Source organism: Pieris rapae, chromosome 23, assembly GCF_905147795.1.
Source record: "Pieris rapae chromosome 23, ilPieRapa1.1, whole genome shotgun sequence".
Classification (NCBI taxonomy): Eukaryota; Metazoa; Arthropoda; class Insecta; order Lepidoptera; family Pieridae; genus Pieris; species Pieris rapae.
In genome coordinates, this window is record NC_059531.1 from 2622978 (window position 1) to 2640727 (window position 17750).

The following is a 17750-nucleotide window of genomic DNA, read 5'->3' on the forward strand; positions in this document are numbered from 1 at the left end:
CTTGCTATTGAAAAATGACGATTAACATTTGATAACTTTGAAGTATCAATGTCAAGTATCCATATGACAACAGACAATGCCGAAAAGGATTAAGGATTCTTAAGGGTCGGTACATAATGCAGATATAATTTAATTATACCCAGTAGAGACTGGGTGTGCGGGTTCCAAGCAAAAATCGCGAAGAACAAGATGTGAGGCGGAACTAATTTTTGGAATCTTTGTACACTCACACAACACACATCAACTTAGTGAGGCTCCTCTTTGTATCAAGATAATCCTACTGGTTTGTACTCGGGCTGAGCCCACAAGAGTGGCTAGATAATATATTATTTGCTTTTAATTTATAATTGTTTAGGTTATATATTATATAATCATATTTATTATATTAATATGACAATTTCGTATTTCATGGAATTTGTTGGGTCAGATTAGGTTAGTTTTATTTCTTACTCGGGCTTTTGGTTTCTCATTCAAATTATGTTATAAATTTTAGTCTTTGTCGCGCTTGCATTTTTTATTAACGTGACATCTTACGGCGGTATTTTAAACATTTATAATTATAAGGTTTTTATTATTGAGGTATTTTCAAATTGAAACTAGCACAAAAGTGACACGGTTTTCATAGCAATGATTCGTCTGTTCTTGTAAATTTAATTGTTTTTGGTAATGGAAATGTTCATTTTGCACTTCGCCACGAGATGGCGGTCTCACCAAATAATAAATAATATATAAAATTTTAGTTCTAACATACCCAAGTGTTACAGGGGGACAGAAGTCTCACCTGATGTTAAGTGACAGAGCTCATAGAGATGAAATTCATTACTGAGAAAGATGGAATAATCTCATAATATATGTATTTACTTTATTTAACGTTTCTGTTCCACCCTTAGTGCATGGCCGAGGTTCGCCATTCCAGTAACTAAATTAATACGAGTTATTAGGAGATCTTTTTCATAATTTTCTAAAACTGTCTTAGGTATTAAAACACGTGTATTAGTTCTAAATTTATATTTGTAAAATAATAAATATATTATATAATATCGTAATATAACATATCCAATAAATTATAAGATCTATTACTTAATATAATGTAATTCTTTACAGTTTTTTGCAAATCTCATAAAACATTTTGAATATATTTCTCACAATTCATTTTGGGAAAATAATTCAATACATTGTTCAAATTTAACACAATCTGTGATTATAATGTTTTATAATCTGTGAAACAATGTAATTTGAATGGTGTTTCACGATTCGACTATTTATAGAGAGCTGAATGTACCTTAAGGAAAATCTTTAGACCGTAAAACAGAGCTACCATGACATCTAAACTTAGAAAATCGCGACTTTAAACTAAATATGACACCTGTCAAAAGGCTATTGACAAACGGTCATAAGTAGCGCAGTGTCTTGATTCTTGAGTCCTTAGTTCCACTATCTCTACCAGGATTCGATATACTATGACACACATCTGTGTCAAATGAGTATTTACATACAGAACACTGGGGGCTTAGTCAAGATGCCTTTACAGTAATAATAATAAGCATTTTTTTATGCACATATTAATTACATACATTTTACATAATGTAGTATAAATACAATTTTAATTAAGAAGCGGCCCCTATCCGGGGAACTGTCATACAAATTTAGTCTTCGACTTTCTCCATAGACAACTGTTAAGGCATCTTGACTAAGACACCTGGTGTTAAGCGATATAATAAGGATTTCAATATATTTGAAGCATTTAGGACGTTGTTAAACTCGTAAAGTTAAAGTTCTGTGACCTAATTAAAACAATCTAATTAGTAGCAAAGCATGGTTCACTTCCTGATAGGATAAGTTTCGACTGTGATTTGTTGACGTTTACATGGTAGAACTAGAATTATAATTATTTTATTCAAAATTTGTTAAAAATTGAATCTGTATTCCATAGATAATCTATGGAATGTGGTTTAGATATCAACAAACGGTTTAAAACTTTTAGGAGGTACTATTTAAAGTAACAATACTTAGCGGCTAGTTCATATAAAACGTTTAACACAAGATTTCATCTACTATAAATAAATATTATAAATATCACAATAGATGAACTGTCAGCAGTTATGTTTAGACATAAATTGAGGGCAGACAAGCTTGATTATTTGGCATTGATTTGGTATCTACCGCTGAGGGCCTCAGGGTGAGATTAAGAAATGAAGCTTAGCACTTAATTTGAAGTACAGGACTCAGGCTTAGCACTAAGTCTCATTTTTTGTTTGGAAACGGTCACGTGACAAGGCGTTATCTATTTAATCATCGACCTTAAACGTCTTAAAGTATTTTTGATATTAGCAAAGATTGCCACAAGTCCCAGCTAAAAACACCTCTGACCTCAGTCTGTGTGCACAACATTTGACAATTTACCTTGAAGTTTGGCCATAAACATTTCGCGCCAAAATTCTTACGTATTTAACAGTTGATTCAGGAATAAATGTAATGCTGACAGCGGGTTATGCACTCCTGTGATATTGACAATAACAATAATTTTAATATGGAAATATGCCTACATAATCGAGAACGAATCGTATCAATGTTCCGATAAAGACACACAATTCTTATATCTACTGGTAACCATCGTAAATATATTAATGATACATTGACGGGACACGCCCTAAAAATTAAAATAAGATAAAAATATAAAACAATTAACTACTTAAAAATATGTCATCGTGAACATTGTCTAAATAAATAGAAAATTTAATAATACTAATTATAAAAATCAAAGAATAAATGAAGGTGATTTTTCCAGTTTAAACTATTTAAGGTACTTTGATGTAATGCGTCTAACTCATAGAACCACACCTACTTCCTGTTATTACATAAATTTAGGAGACATATTTTCATAAAATTATATTGCCCACAACAATTTACATATTGTAGTTACACAGATTATAAGCTAACATATAAATACAGATAATAATAGATAAACTTTTGTTCAAGTTTACCTTGTCTATGGAACGAAATTGGAAATCTATTGGCCGATTAAAGCAACATTCTAATAGGTATATTCTCTCAACTTGTAACAGATTAGTAAGAAGTCTTATCGGAAAGGTACTTAAGTATCAATTATACATATTTACATGTTTCTCTTATTATATATTAAGTTTAAGAAGAGGCACAGTAATTTACATATAGTTATTTGTATGACAGAAAAGCGGTGATGGGAAACTGTATAAAAATATATGAAACTTATAAATACAGTGATAAGTACCTTTGGAGTCTACCAAACAATAATTTATTTAAATTATTATTGAGTAATTCTAAAAGATACACTCTTGAAAATAAAATCTATGAAAAAATGTTTCAGAATAAGACTTAGTCTAGACTAGCGTTCTTATTACTAAAATTATTTTTCGACGATGAAAACCGCCTTTATATGATATGAACGCAAGCCGCCAAGTCGGCAATTTACGAATACTTTTTGCGCATTATTATGCTCTTTGTACTGCTATTTTTATTATGACTTTGGTGAGTGTACATTGAGCAAATTTGGCTAAATAAATATAACATAAAATCTAATAATACAAATATAAAACTAATAAATAATATTTTTGTAAATAAATCTAATAGCTTCGTGAATGTTGAGATCGGTTTGATTCAGCAAAAGCAGTTCGAGCACCAAGTAGCATTTTGACCATAGACAAAACATAGAGCAACATTGAAAATGTCAAGTGGGAATAGGAACAAGAGAAATATTTGCACGTTATGAAGTTTATTGTACTTAATTAAATACTACTCTATGACTTCCAGCTTAAGCTAATCTATACTGTTTCTATTCCATAGATAAAACTAATTTCTTAAATTATGGCAGTTGATTAAACGCTAGCTGAGTTGTTATCCTAGCCTAAAGGGGATCATTTGGTTTTTCGGGCGCGGTCTTCAATGTGAATTAAAGTATCGTAATTTACATTACAATAAATTGTATCACAACCTTTGATAATAACTGATATATTTGGTAAACGGTGCAGGTCAAAATGAACTGCAATTTGGCAAGATAAGCTGAAGATAAGTGTGGCTACGAGGCATTTGGCCACGACCACAGCTTGTCACGCAATATATAAAATTCAATGTGCGCTTTGCAAAAGCACCAATAAGACATGAACACTCATGAATAAACGTTGTATTGGCACTGTTTCGAATTTAACTTAACTGGTAACACCAAAGATATGGAAACGCCGCGCTGATAAATGATTCAATAGACTATATTATTCTTAATTCATAACTTTAATATACTTCGTGTCTATAAAATTATCGTTAACAATCACATTAAGTAACGAACATAAATATTTCACTCGAGGTACCCTATATTACGATTGCTTTTGGTACCTATAATAAAACGTAACTTATATATTATTTACATATATATAATACTTAATAAATAATATTGCATTTTGCAATAGCCTTTCACATCCGATTTCCTTCCTTGAGCCGTTCGATCGTATGGGAATATTATTCTTAGTGAAAAGAATTCCTCCATTTCGAAATAAAATCACTTTAAAATGAATTTACGGGTCATATAACGCCTTTGAGTTAAATATATAACTCCAGTTGGTCATGAGTATATGCCCATCTTCAAAGACAACTCGTTCTTAAGGCTTTTTCAAAACGTTGGGCAATTAATCCGTCATAAAATGTCTTTATCAAATTCGTATCTTAGATGTCAATTTAAAGAATTTATTGCTTTAATAGTGCTAATTCTGTTTAAAACTTGTATAATCTATGTAGTCTGTAGTGACAGGAAATGGAAGTTAAAAACAAACGATAGAATGCGTAACATTTTTGACATTAGCGTTTGCTGTCAAATTCATGTTATCTGTCAGAGCAGATAAGTAACGGAATATGCTAATCCGTTTGTGAAATTTTAATCACACTCTGAAATTCAAGTTCATCAGAATTAGCACCAATAATTTGCATCACATCAACCGACTCTTCTTCTCTAGTCCAAGCTTTTTCCTCAATCCTGAGTATTGTCTTCATCTCCAGGACGAACATGTATACGTACAGATATGTTTAAAAATTTCAATCTAAATTTTAGTCTTTTAGTCAAACCTGAGAAAACTTATATTAAGTATATTTTCTAATTCAGTCAATACATAAACATATTAACCATTTGTGTATATTTCGACTGGAACGATGGTCACCCCGTCGATATAGATTATAATTTCGCAGTGTGAGAACATTTATTTACTGCGCTCTGTGAACGCGGACGGATTTCACTGACATGTGTCAATTGTCATTCGCAAACTTAAGTCAATCATCAAAGCTCGTAATGAACAAATAAATTTGATAAAAAATACGACTAGTTCTTACGGTGTTTGGCTTTTAGAAGTAAAATAGTCATAAAATAGTTATTTCTGCATGTGCAATTTGCTGTACAGGTCAAATGTGCTAGTGAGAGTAGGTAACGCTAATGTCCAAATGTTTTCACACTAAACGAAAGTCAGTCTAACATATGCTTATCTCTAAAATATTCACAGTCTCTGTTCAAGACATTTAGTATCCCTACAAAAATATGTGGGCAATGCCGCTGTAGCCATGAGCCACAGGAAAGGAAAAATATGTCTCCATTAACATTACTTACATTTAAAATATCATGTCTTAAAATACTTAATGTCCGGTTTACCCGTTTCGACACTCTCAAAGTTCGGTGACGTCACTACCCTGGTATGTTGGGTAATCTACCCTGGCATCTGTTCTGGCAGTAGAAGTTACTTGACGTTTAAAACCTCATATGCAAAGTTCAGGGTTTAATCGCCAAATCGTGTGCACGCTTTCTTCCATTTGCACTGTGTGCACCATTGATCTCTTTGGTCCATTCCGTACACCTTCCTGCACTTCTTATTGTCGGAGCGAGGTCTGCGGCCCGGGCTACTGGGTGATGCACCGTTTGCTGATATTTTCATGTGCTTCTGAAATTGATATGGTTTCTTATCTCTTGAGTTTATCGCATATAGAAAGAACGCTTTATCAAAGGATTTACGCCTTTACTGATATGACAGGGGAATAAAAAAGAGAAACTGAAGATTTTGGTCTTAAAAGCAATGCTTATATTCAAAGTCAAAATCGAAATCACTTTAGGTAAACTTATTATCGTGAGAAAAGATGTTAAATTAATTCTAAATTTACATTTACTACCAGTTCGTAAGGGCGTAGAGTGGGCAAGAAGAAAGAAGAACTTTTCGCCACTCTTTTAAATCGCCAAGTTTAGAGTGATACTTGAACTGGAGCAAATCAATCCCAAGGATTAGGATCATTTAAATATTCGTCAAAGTTACATTTTAAGGACTGTTTTATATTTTTTCAATGATAATTCTCTAATTTCGCTTGGGATTTTGTTGTAAAAACGAATACAATTTACATATAAGGCGTAGTATTGATATACATACCGGGGAGTGTGAGTTAGACCAGGAATGCGTTACGGGAATGCTGATGGACCTCGCTGATAAGTTCTGCATGGTTGATAGAAGTCCTTGTCTAGAAGAAAAAAGGATTTATGTGATAAATTATTTATATAGAAATGTATCATTGTCTTAAACCCAAAAATGGACACAGAACGCAGACAGACATCGACGTACGACGTTTCATAACTGAGCAGTTTTTAAGGTAGTTTTAGCAGCACTGTGAAACCAGCTACCTACTGCACTACTTACTAGATGAATTGGAGTGGTTCATGAGTGTGATAACGGTCTTATAGTATACCTGTAAGATCCCACAATCTGTCGTTGATAATCAGGATCTTCATGTGGAGGCCTACACATGTCTCGGTGGGATAAAGTGGGTGGCGGGGCTGGCGTGGACACTTCACGCTCCGTGTAATAGAACTCCTCTTCATGATCACTTTCACCTTCTTTCTTTGGCCTGTAATATTAATTGAGTTATTTGAAACCTCAGCTGTTAAATAGCGGAGTGAAATTTTAATTTTTGTACATAATTGCCACAGTTTAGACCAAAGGTTTTTTTTCTACTATTACGTTATATGTATTTCAAAATGTCTTTCTTTAATATCTACATTTGACTTTTTACATTAAAGTGTTGTGTATTTTTGTTAATATGACGTGATTTACAGTAAAATTCTTTGCAATGTACATTAATTTAGACTTCCATTGTCGCTTAACTGCGTGATCCAGGTAGAAAATTATTACCAGAGACTAAATGACATTCCTTCATAAATATTTCTCACGCTATGTCACTTATCCAGTCAGTCAGTAGTTATGGTTGGTGATGACATGAGCAGTGACTGATTCGCATTTATCTTGGATTCAATAAAGGGCAGGGATTCCATAAAAGATTTAACTTTGAAGCTTGGCATTGCAATGCCACCATAGAAAATAATTGATAACCTCAACAATTCTCAATGTCGTTTGACAATGTACTAATTCCATAGATTATTTGATGTTAGTCTTATGTAGTCTACAAGATTGCTCTTTGTTGGCAGTTTATGTCACGTTCTAGATAAAAATATCTGTTGCAGCATGCAGTTACATAATTAGCGAGGCACACGACCTCGTCCCAGAACGTGTAGCTAAGCAATAATATAGAAATAAGCGTCGTTGCAGTTCTATTTCCGGGTACAGATTGAGCATTAATATTCCATTGGAAACAGAAAAGAATTGACCTATTTGATTGAAATATATTTCTTAATATTAAAAAGATATTATGTTTTCATTTCATAATCTTGTCTTATGTATAATAATTTCACTGCCATAATGGAAGTGGAGTTTTTATACCCATAGACAATATACGTATATATTTGCGGGTCTTTTAAAATATTTTTCTATAGTTATAGAATAAAAAACGTATAATACCTTAGATTAAAGTATTTTATAGTATTGTTTTAAGTATTATTCAATCTGTGATCTATGGCCAACACGAATGCTACTTACCCCAAGTGTGTCTGTCTGATATGTGCTTCAATAGAAAAACAGGTGTGTGTGATGTAACCACATCCTCTCCAGGTGCATTCAAACACGACACTGTTTACCTGTAAAGAAGGAAAATTCCAATTAAATCTGTAATTTTATATAAATGTTTTTATAAAATTATAATTATTTAACTTAGTAACGATTTAGCGCTAAGGTCATGTACGTCAAAGTCGTGTTAGATTTGACAAACGGAAGACATAAAGTACATTATTAAGTTTGACATTTGACAGCGCAACACGAGCATTTTAAAATGGAATTGATTCTTTATCAATCTCGTGTTAAGGAAATTATATAAACGTAACAAAACTATGTGTTTTATGGACATTTCAGTTTCGTGACGATCAGTAAATTACCAAAACTGTCAGAATCCTCCATAATGACGCTTAAATATAATATAATTTTCGAACAATTTAACTAACGTAGGAAGCTATTCATACGAAGGTGACTAGTACATAATGCTAGGCCACGGCCTTGTGTTTCCACTTCGCTTTGTGCAAACCACGCCCTAATTGCATATGTATTATTGCATATGGTTTTAAAATGAAACAAATACTCATAACGTCAGTCATCAAAAATTATCAATCTGGTTAGAACGGGAAAATGTAGGTCACATTCAAAGTTAGATAAAAAACAACGAAACGTGTTACTACGCGCCAATATAAAATTCTTTGTTTAAATAATAGTCAAATAGGCCTGAAATGCGTAACGGTATTACGTTGACTCGTGGATGACGTCACTCGTGTGATATGTCAGGGACGCGAATTGGGTTGCTATCGGACCGACAATGACGCGGCTATATCAAGTGCATTTTAAACTAGGTTAGGTCAAGGGGGTGCGGTGGGAGGGGAACTAGGTCTCGCACCACGGCCAAGGGTTTGCGAAGGTTGAATTATTTTTCTTTTCCACATAGAAACAATTATGTGAGTGGTGTTTTCAGGAAATGAATCATTTCTCATAAGTGAGTGTCAATGATTTGCCCTTTGTACTCAATTGAATGCGGAATTTGGTGTAATAAATATGGTATGTACTAGATATATATAGCTTCCAGGGGAGCCGGTGTCCCAACCCTTATTGCAGCACTGACCTAGTTTATCCCCTCGATCGTAACACATAAATGATAACTGATAAGTCTATATACCTTCTTCCTTTAATCTGTGGTTTTATTCCATGGCGTTATCTTAAATTCCTTATTTAAAGTGATATATTCAATACATAAATGGTCAAAAATAATTGTCTTGTTAAAAAAGTCAGTATTAATTTGGTCTAGATCATTGTTTTTACACGCAAAACGCATTAAATAAATGCAATATTGGCTTTAAAATGTTTTATATAATAAACGTCCCTGAGGCTGAGTGTCGTTGTGTGCTATCCGAACGAGTTACACGTGCCGGAACTTATGTATGTGTGCCGAGTATTGCAGTATGCAGTATATTAGTGTGTAGATGATTTAATTCGAGTTGGCCGAGTTACAGACTACTATAATATTGTTATTTATGTATACTATGTAACTATAATGCTCCATAGTTACTTTTAAGTCATTCCTTTGTTTAATTATTATAAATCGAGTCAACGCCTGATAGTGTGTGAAATGTTATGAATACGAAGACATATGTTAACAAAAACACTGGAACAAAGGAGTTTTATGTAAGAAAATACAACATTGCATTAAGGTGCATAATCGCTTGCACGTAAAATGCCGGTTTGTTGTTGCGCCATCTCTTTCTACGATGCGAGATGACTTATTGATTTGTTTTCATTCCGTCTCGCTCTAGCGTATGGATGCAATGTGTTTTTGTCTCGCGCAAGCGACCTTCCTTATTTACCTCGCGTATTGAGGCTAGATAAATTGTTTTGGTGTCATCTCGTTCTAACTGTATAACCAGGAAGCTCGAATGTACCGCAATTAGTGAATATCAAATACAAAGTCTACAATAAACAGGTTTTTGGCTTCGTTAATATATTAAGACGAGTTCTGCGTATTCGATTATACACATATATTAGGTTTTTCGACGAATATACCTACCTATCAAGTTACATGGCTAATACAATGTGTAATCACGTGTTGTTTTGCCTAAAAATTTGTTTAGAAAACATGCCTTGCCTTCTTAAAACTTGAATAGAAGTCATTCTATGTTTAATTTATTACGTTTAATTGATATTAAAGCAATTAAAATTAAGGCAAATAAGCTTTTTAAATTACGTTTTAATTTTATGGCGGGAATTGTTTGGACAGGTTGAAATGACAGTTGACAATTGAAACAAAAAACTCTATGGTTATTGCGGAATGCACCCCGGTCCCTAGTCGAGGGGAATAGATTCAGGTCAATGCACTGATGGTGGAGGAATTCTTTTGACCGCCATACGATATATTATATATGTATATGAACTAAAAGTAATATCATTAAATTACTACTAATTAGTTCAATCAAAGATAGAAAATCAGTGTTGCTTTTTAGTATAATAGATTTTTAAAGAACTGAGGCGTTTGACTTTAAAAGGCCGGCAACGCACTCGCGTTACCTGTGGTATTTAGAGTGCTCATCGTATCACTTAACATCAGATGAGTTAGTGTTTTAAAACCGCCGAAAATGTTTAGTGACCGCCGCCCATGGGCGCTCGCATAAGGCTCGCAAGACTACTAACAAAAGAGATTTGGGTACATTTCTTTTGTACTTGGGTACAAGTTGCTTATACATATATGTGTTCCATAGTTTCAGAAGTAATTATTATTAATCTTTCATCAAATATAATTTAAACAACAACTGTGGTCTGTTATAGAATAAATGAGTGAAGTACAAGCACCAATATGAATTCTTTGTTACATTATAAATTATAATATTTCTATCGTACGGTTTGAAGTTCGATACATCGAAAGGTGCAATAACCTGGGCCTTTGCCCTTCGACAACAAACCCTTGAGTTTTTTACATATCCCTATAAGTTTTTACAAAGGTATTCAAATTAGACAGGATGTGTAGAGCGTTGCCCCATTTCATCAAGTCACAGAATAAAATACAATTCGATTATCAAAACAGGTGATCGATATAGTCTGTAGTTTTTGTGTCAGTAATTAAAAAAGAAAAGTAATGAACATTTTCCAAATAAGTTATAACTTAAAGGTCTTAACTCTGGTAACAACCAGGTCATAAAATTAAAAAAAAAATTAAATATGAAATCATATTTTTTATAGCAAAATTTATTTTTTAAATAATTTATGGCTATACAGTAAAAAGTTTTTATAACCACAGACTATAAATTATGAATTTACGTCACAACAATATTTTTGGACTAATTACGATATTTCTTTTGTTGGACAATTCCTTTGTGAACAATGAGTCACTGGTGTCAGCGAAGGTGCAACCAGCGATGATGAATCAGCTAGCCAGTAGTCGCCAATCGGAGTACATGCTTGGTCAGTGAACTCAACTGGTTCTGACTTGTTACAGTTTCACTTTTTCTAACTGCCGCGAACCCCTCAAAGGTTTTTATAAAGCAGGTAGCATACAATACACTATATTGTATAGAATTATAGGGCCATTGCTTCATGGCTCGGCGCGTCTTTTTACATAAATAATAAAATGAATACCGTATCTATTTAGTTTTTCTAATTTGTCTTTACATACATGGAACATCACCATTTAGCCTAACTTAAAAAGTAATTTAAGTCCAACCAAAGATTCCTTTTAAGTATACTCTTCAGCTGTGGGGTTTAAGTGCACAGCTTATTAAACATTTAATTTGGCGCCTGGTTGCATCGGTGACGTCTGTTGCTTTTCTCGCTCAACGATTAAATATCGCAATACAGCGAATACATTTATGGTACTTACTACACAGAGATCAAACTTTTAACGTTTGTTCTAATTTTAAATTAGTATTACTTTGTTAGTCTAACCTAATTTACTTATTAACTTACAGCGTCTAAGGGGAAGACACTACTATAAAGTCATAAGTAATAATGAAATGTAATAAAGTTGAAACTTAATGTTGAAAATATAATGATTTGTTTATCAATGAAAAAACTTACTGATAATTTTGTAAATACCCCCTTTTTTATTTTTTGTTTTTTATATGTAGATCGTTACTGTACTTAAAGTTAAGCTAGTATTTAAAAGCACGATTCAGGGAACTCAGATATTTTTGAAGGTTTTCTACAAAAAAACTTTTTTTGTAACTACCCTCACTCCCGCTATAAACGGGATACGCCTATAGCCTGCTAGAGAAACGGACTATTGAAGATCAATTAGATAATGAAACAAAAACAATATTAGTATAGATGTGATACGATTGTCACCTGATTTTGGCAGCTTTTCAACATGAAACTACGTAATTTACAATGCGTTACAGATTTGATGTCGCGGCTTATTTTACTTGCAAAATAGGTTTGTTGAACCCGCGGGACAGCTCATTATCAGAAACGAACTTGCGCCATTGTCTATGCCATGAATTGTCAAAATCTATGATTTCACGTTAATAATCAAGTTATAATGTTTAGAGTTTTAATTGTAATTTTAAGTTTTGTTGTAGTTTTTTTTTCATTGTCAACCTTGCCCTTCCCATGGGGACATTAGCAGCAAAATAGAAAAAAGGCAAAATAAGGAAGAATTATATCTCTATAATCTATATAATATATAATAAAGTGTTAGCCTAGTCAGTATTGGCTTCAGCATGATCCTCAGCACCAATTGACTTTCTATGTGATGGAAAACATCGTACGGAAACAGGCTTGCGTTAGATCTAAGTTGGCGGCGTGTGTGAGACACAGGAGGCTCATCACAAGCCTATTAGATTGACAAATCATGAAACAGATACAGATATCCGATCCTCAGAATATCAAAAAAGGTCGTAGTTGTAGCGACACTTATTTATCATTACATATATATTTATTATTTCCGATTCGAACATAACTATTATGAAACATTCCTTTATTACAATTGTAAATGACAAGGATAAGAAATGTCCTTCAATTTAATTATTAACAAAAACAATTACAAGCAAATATGGTGAGCAATAACAATCGCATCATTTTTGGCATAGCCTTTTCTGTACGAAGTCATCAAGGTAAAGGCGATAGCTAATAAACAGTAAATGATCCTACGAGAAACATTTGAACTGTCAAGAACGGGCACTGCCCCGATCTTGGGAGTCATTGCCCCGCGGGTGCCGGTAAAAAACCTATAGCCTGATGACATTCGAGTCATACACCGGGGAAAATAGAGCACGCATCGCACACAGGAGATTTTTAATCTGTATTTTTGTCTATGAAATGCTCTTTTTAATCTGAGGTCCTTGTTCGATTTTTGAATTAACCGTTCTATAACCAAAATTTGTAATGATGAGACTTGAGAGGCAATCGAGGTGGTATAACATGCAATATTGCATGATTTGATTTGTGCATTACAGTAGAAATAATGCGACTCATAAGATTTTTAGTTGATTAAACAATTAAAATTAAGCGCTAATTCTAACGTTAATAATGCTTTATTATTATACCTATGTTATAAATTTTAGGTTTTATACAATACGAGTCTGAATAAAAAAGGGGTCGATTAAATTAACGAATAATTATATTCGCAAATGTTTGGTGTTTAATTCCTGCCATATTTAACAAACAATGCCACATGATATATCAAGCGATATACACGGGGTTATTAGTACAAGCAGTAGCGTGGTGGCGGCCGATGACCTGAAGAGCGAGATAGAGAGACAACAAAAATGAAGTTCGTGCGTGTTGAGCGACGCCATTTCGAATAGGTACCGAAATTTTGAATGCAATGAAGTTCGTGCGTAGCTTACCGACGCAGCTTTGAACGTCAAACGGCGGCAAAGCTTTATTGTGGTGATTCAAATATTTGATTTTGTTACATTATAAGCACATTTAATCAGGACATACGTTATCAAAGGTTTTTTTAGATCAGCAAATATACCTAAAACCATTTGTTTTTTGTCTATTATAGCAGATAATGTATGTGATAAATTTTTGTTTAGTAATCATTTAAACAAAACTTTGGACGAAACAGGATTGATATTGGTCGGTGATTATGAGTAACAGATGCCTATCCGCGCACTATACACAATAAAAAAACCTTCTTAATAGATATAAATGCGAATTTATTTCATTATACACACGACAAATGCATTTTGTATAAGTTCAGTGGAAATATCATTTTCGCGGCAAGATATGACAACTTCATGTGTCAGTCTCGCTGACGTTTTCTCAACGACAGTATAATACAAAAAAACGTTATTTATTCTTAGTATTTTTGACAATTTAATTATCAAAGAGTTAATTTAAGTTATATATTTTATTTCGAAGATAATTAACGATACTGTCTTTGACTGTACTACACAAAGGGTTTGGGCGTAAGTAACCTACCTATATTGCGATTGCACAACATAAATAATAGATTCCTTTTTCATCAAGTCGCAATTATGTAAACCATTATGGCGGGTTTTTGTACTAATGATCGAATTCTAGGTATTGTTGTAGGTTGGTAAATCATAGCAAATTTGAATTTTACTTTATTTTGAGAATTAATATAAATTTACTTTATTCTGAGATACGAGTAACTAATAATGTAAATTTCTTATAATTAAATAAGGGCAATTATTTAGGTAATAACAATTTTATTCTTTGTCTCTTGTCTTTGTGTTTGTTTTTTGTGTCGTAAAAACATAATCCTACCCGATTAAAAGGCGATTTATATAAAGTATAAAGTATGATTCTGTTATAAGGCGAGACTTTTTAAAATTTAGATTCAAGACGGAAATTTTGATAAAATGCGCTCTATTACATATATAATATATATATCAATTCCTTATAAATGGATTGTGTATTTTTTAATATATATAATATTATATAGTAATAGTAAAACGGTATCCATAGAAACGAACATGGCACAGACCATGTTATTAGAAGGTATATTTTCTTTTATAGGCTAGCGGAAATTAAAACATTACTGTATATAGCGATCGTGCCTATGAACCTAACTGTTTACGGACTCCTGCGCAAGAAATCCACGCGTCTTACACAATGTCTTCCGTATTTTAAATATAGAATATGAAGGTCGTTTCATCTACCCGCGTACAATACACAACCTTGAAGAGTCTTAAAGCAAATGACATTTTAATTCTAAACTGATTCTAATAAAAATTCTGATTCAAACAAGTATAGGCTATATATATTTGTTTGTTAGTATTAAGCCGAACTTTCTGGACGAACTAAAGTTGACGAATTTCACAACTTTCAGCGCTTTTTTGGGTATTAAACTTCCGGTTAGACCAATTTTACGACATTACTGCCTTTGTTATTCGAATTAATTTCCTTCTAATTCCACACAAAATATATTAAATAGCAACGTTCTGACGCTATATTTTTTACCGCGAACTCAAATTGACAGATGACAGTTGACATTTAATTGATGTCTTAATTAGAATTAATTTCTTGACTTCAGTATAGTAGCAGTAAATAACTGTATGATTTGCAAGTCAAATTATTCTCGTAATTGCTCCGGCCGTGAGTACGCGGAAGTTTTTACTATCCTGATAACAATTGGCTTATCATTGCTCGACGATAAAGCGGCCTTCAAGTACGCCTTGGACCTCGTGACATACAAAAAACACGTAAATTATTAACATAATGTAAGGCCAAGATGTTTTAGTTACTGTCATTCCTAACTGTCAAAATGTGGAATAGTTTCGTTGTGTTTTTTTTTGGTTGCAAGTTACGACACATTGAGGAAGTATTTGTTTTTTAGAACTGTAAAAATCTTCGATCTGTCAAAACTATGATGGAGTCACAACTTCAAATGGTGGTTTAGGTCTTTGTCAATTTCCATGTAATAACAGTAGCCAATATATTGTTTATTGTTATAATAAGAATATGGAAAATGTGGAAAAGTACGAAGATTTCCATGCGCAAGGTAAAGGTCGAGTGGGCTAATTCTAGATCTAGGACGCAACTGTGAACACTAACGCGCGTTATGTAACTTATATGTAAAACAATTTACACATCGTTGTATATATTAAAGAGAAATAAAGAATTCCAAAGTAGAAACAAAACTTTGTAATAAATCTTGGCTTTATATTTTTGAATGTATTGCGCCATGTGCAAGTATTACCTTGCTGCGTTTTTCAGGTACTACCGCTATATGGAACCAAATACCCAGTGTAGTATTTCCGAACCAATTCGACTTATGGTCCTGAAAGACAGGAGGCAAAAACCGGCAACGCACTCGCCAGCCTTCTGGCAATGTGAAGTGTCTATGTGCGGTGGTATCACTTTGCTCTCGTGTTATATAGCTTTAGCTAAGATTATCTAGTACCTGAAACATAACTTTTGGGCATGCGTTTTCCTCACGATATTTTCTTTCACATCGCGTTTTCTTCGGCCTTGTTACTACTGACCTTAGGGTAGAACTCTCTCCAAATAACAACCTTTCATTTAAATAGTAACAATAGTAACAAAAACGGTACTTTTTAAATTGTTTTTAATTTTGTGTTTTTTTTTCTGTTTATCTATGGATGGATGGCGTTCAGATATTTTATGACACGCCTCTATACCAACCGGAAATATTGTGTCAACGAAAATTGAGTAAGCTAAGCCTTAAAAATATACAGTTACCAATCTTAAAGGATTTTATTTAAACAATTTTCTATGGTTATAAAGATAAGTGTAAATTTTATCGATTTTTACGCGTTCAGATAACACGTGAGACTTGCTCGTGTTTAAACGTAGCTTTGTGTTACCATATACTACATTATACTACGTGTTACCAAGCTGTTAAATTAACGTTATATTATTTATAGTTTTTGTCACCGCTGTTTATTTATTATTATCTGTATTCTCTAACCTTTACAATGCAGAATTCGCTGGCGTATATTTTTACCCTGTATAAATCTTGTTACATAACTTATATCCCGTAAAATCACAAATAAAATGAGATGTAGCACTACTATATAATATAAATTAATAAATTGTAAAGGATTCAATTTCTCAACGTTGCGATCGTGATGTAACATTGTGCACTTGAAACAAAATTGACGATGCGATGACGCGTTCCACGTACGTCATCGTGACAGATGACTCAATGTCCATTGTCAAATATTTGGTAAGTTGCTTCCGGTGAATGTAATATAAAGACTAATACGCGTGTTATTCGTTTGTTAGTGTTATCTTTTTCACTTTTATTATTATAACCAGAATATACTTTAAAATGGCTTCGGACTGAGAAAGATTTTATACTTCATAAGGAAGTTAGTTATCCGTGCACTTAGTTGAAAGGTCTAAATATGCGATTTATAGATTAATGCTAATTTATCATTGCTTAGCAGCTGCAATAACAAAATAGGGCATAAATCCTTATTAGTTTCATATAATTATCAACTATGGTAAGTGCCATAGATATCGCACAATATGCGTTGTTTTAACCACAGATAATACCGCGAATGTAGCGCAATATATACCGCAAAACTACCACACAATTTGTGTGAATTGATGCTCGTTTCCTGCTACGGTTGGGCTGCAAGAACTGGTTTTAAGTTAACATGACGTGTCGGGCATGCGTGAGTTCGGTGAACCCTTGGATAATCCCAGAACTGAGAAAATAAACTCCGATTAACTCTTAAGTGGAGCAAATGAACTGGAAAATTTCGCATCACCTTCTTGAATTTCATTAATTACATTAACATGTGTTTGTTACACTATACTTGAGAAATAAATGCAATATTTCTGAAAAATAAGGCATATATAGATAAAGGAAAAAAGTCAGAGTTTATTTTTATTCTATGATTA

The 17750-nt window shown here is 33.1% G+C and overlaps 1 protein-coding gene across 1 annotated transcript in view; it reads right to left on the reverse strand.

The window, feature by feature from the left end:
• Nucleotides 1-1594: 1594 nt before the first annotated feature.
• The window catches only part of LOC111004020 (zinc finger protein 395), a 54005-nt gene continuing 37849 nt past the window's right edge, over nt 1595-17750 (reverse strand). The window contains exons 5-8 of the mRNA XM_022274826.2: nt 7923-8020; nt 6739-6897; nt 6426-6513; nt 1595-5948 (exon numbers count right to left, since the gene is read on the reverse strand). Of these exons, the coding sequence (XP_022130518.2) occupies nt 5787-5948; nt 6426-6513; nt 6739-6897; nt 7923-8020 (507 nt within the window). The 3' untranslated portion in view covers nt 1595-5786. The remainder of the gene's footprint in view (nt 5949-6425; nt 6514-6738; nt 6898-7922; nt 8021-17750) is intronic.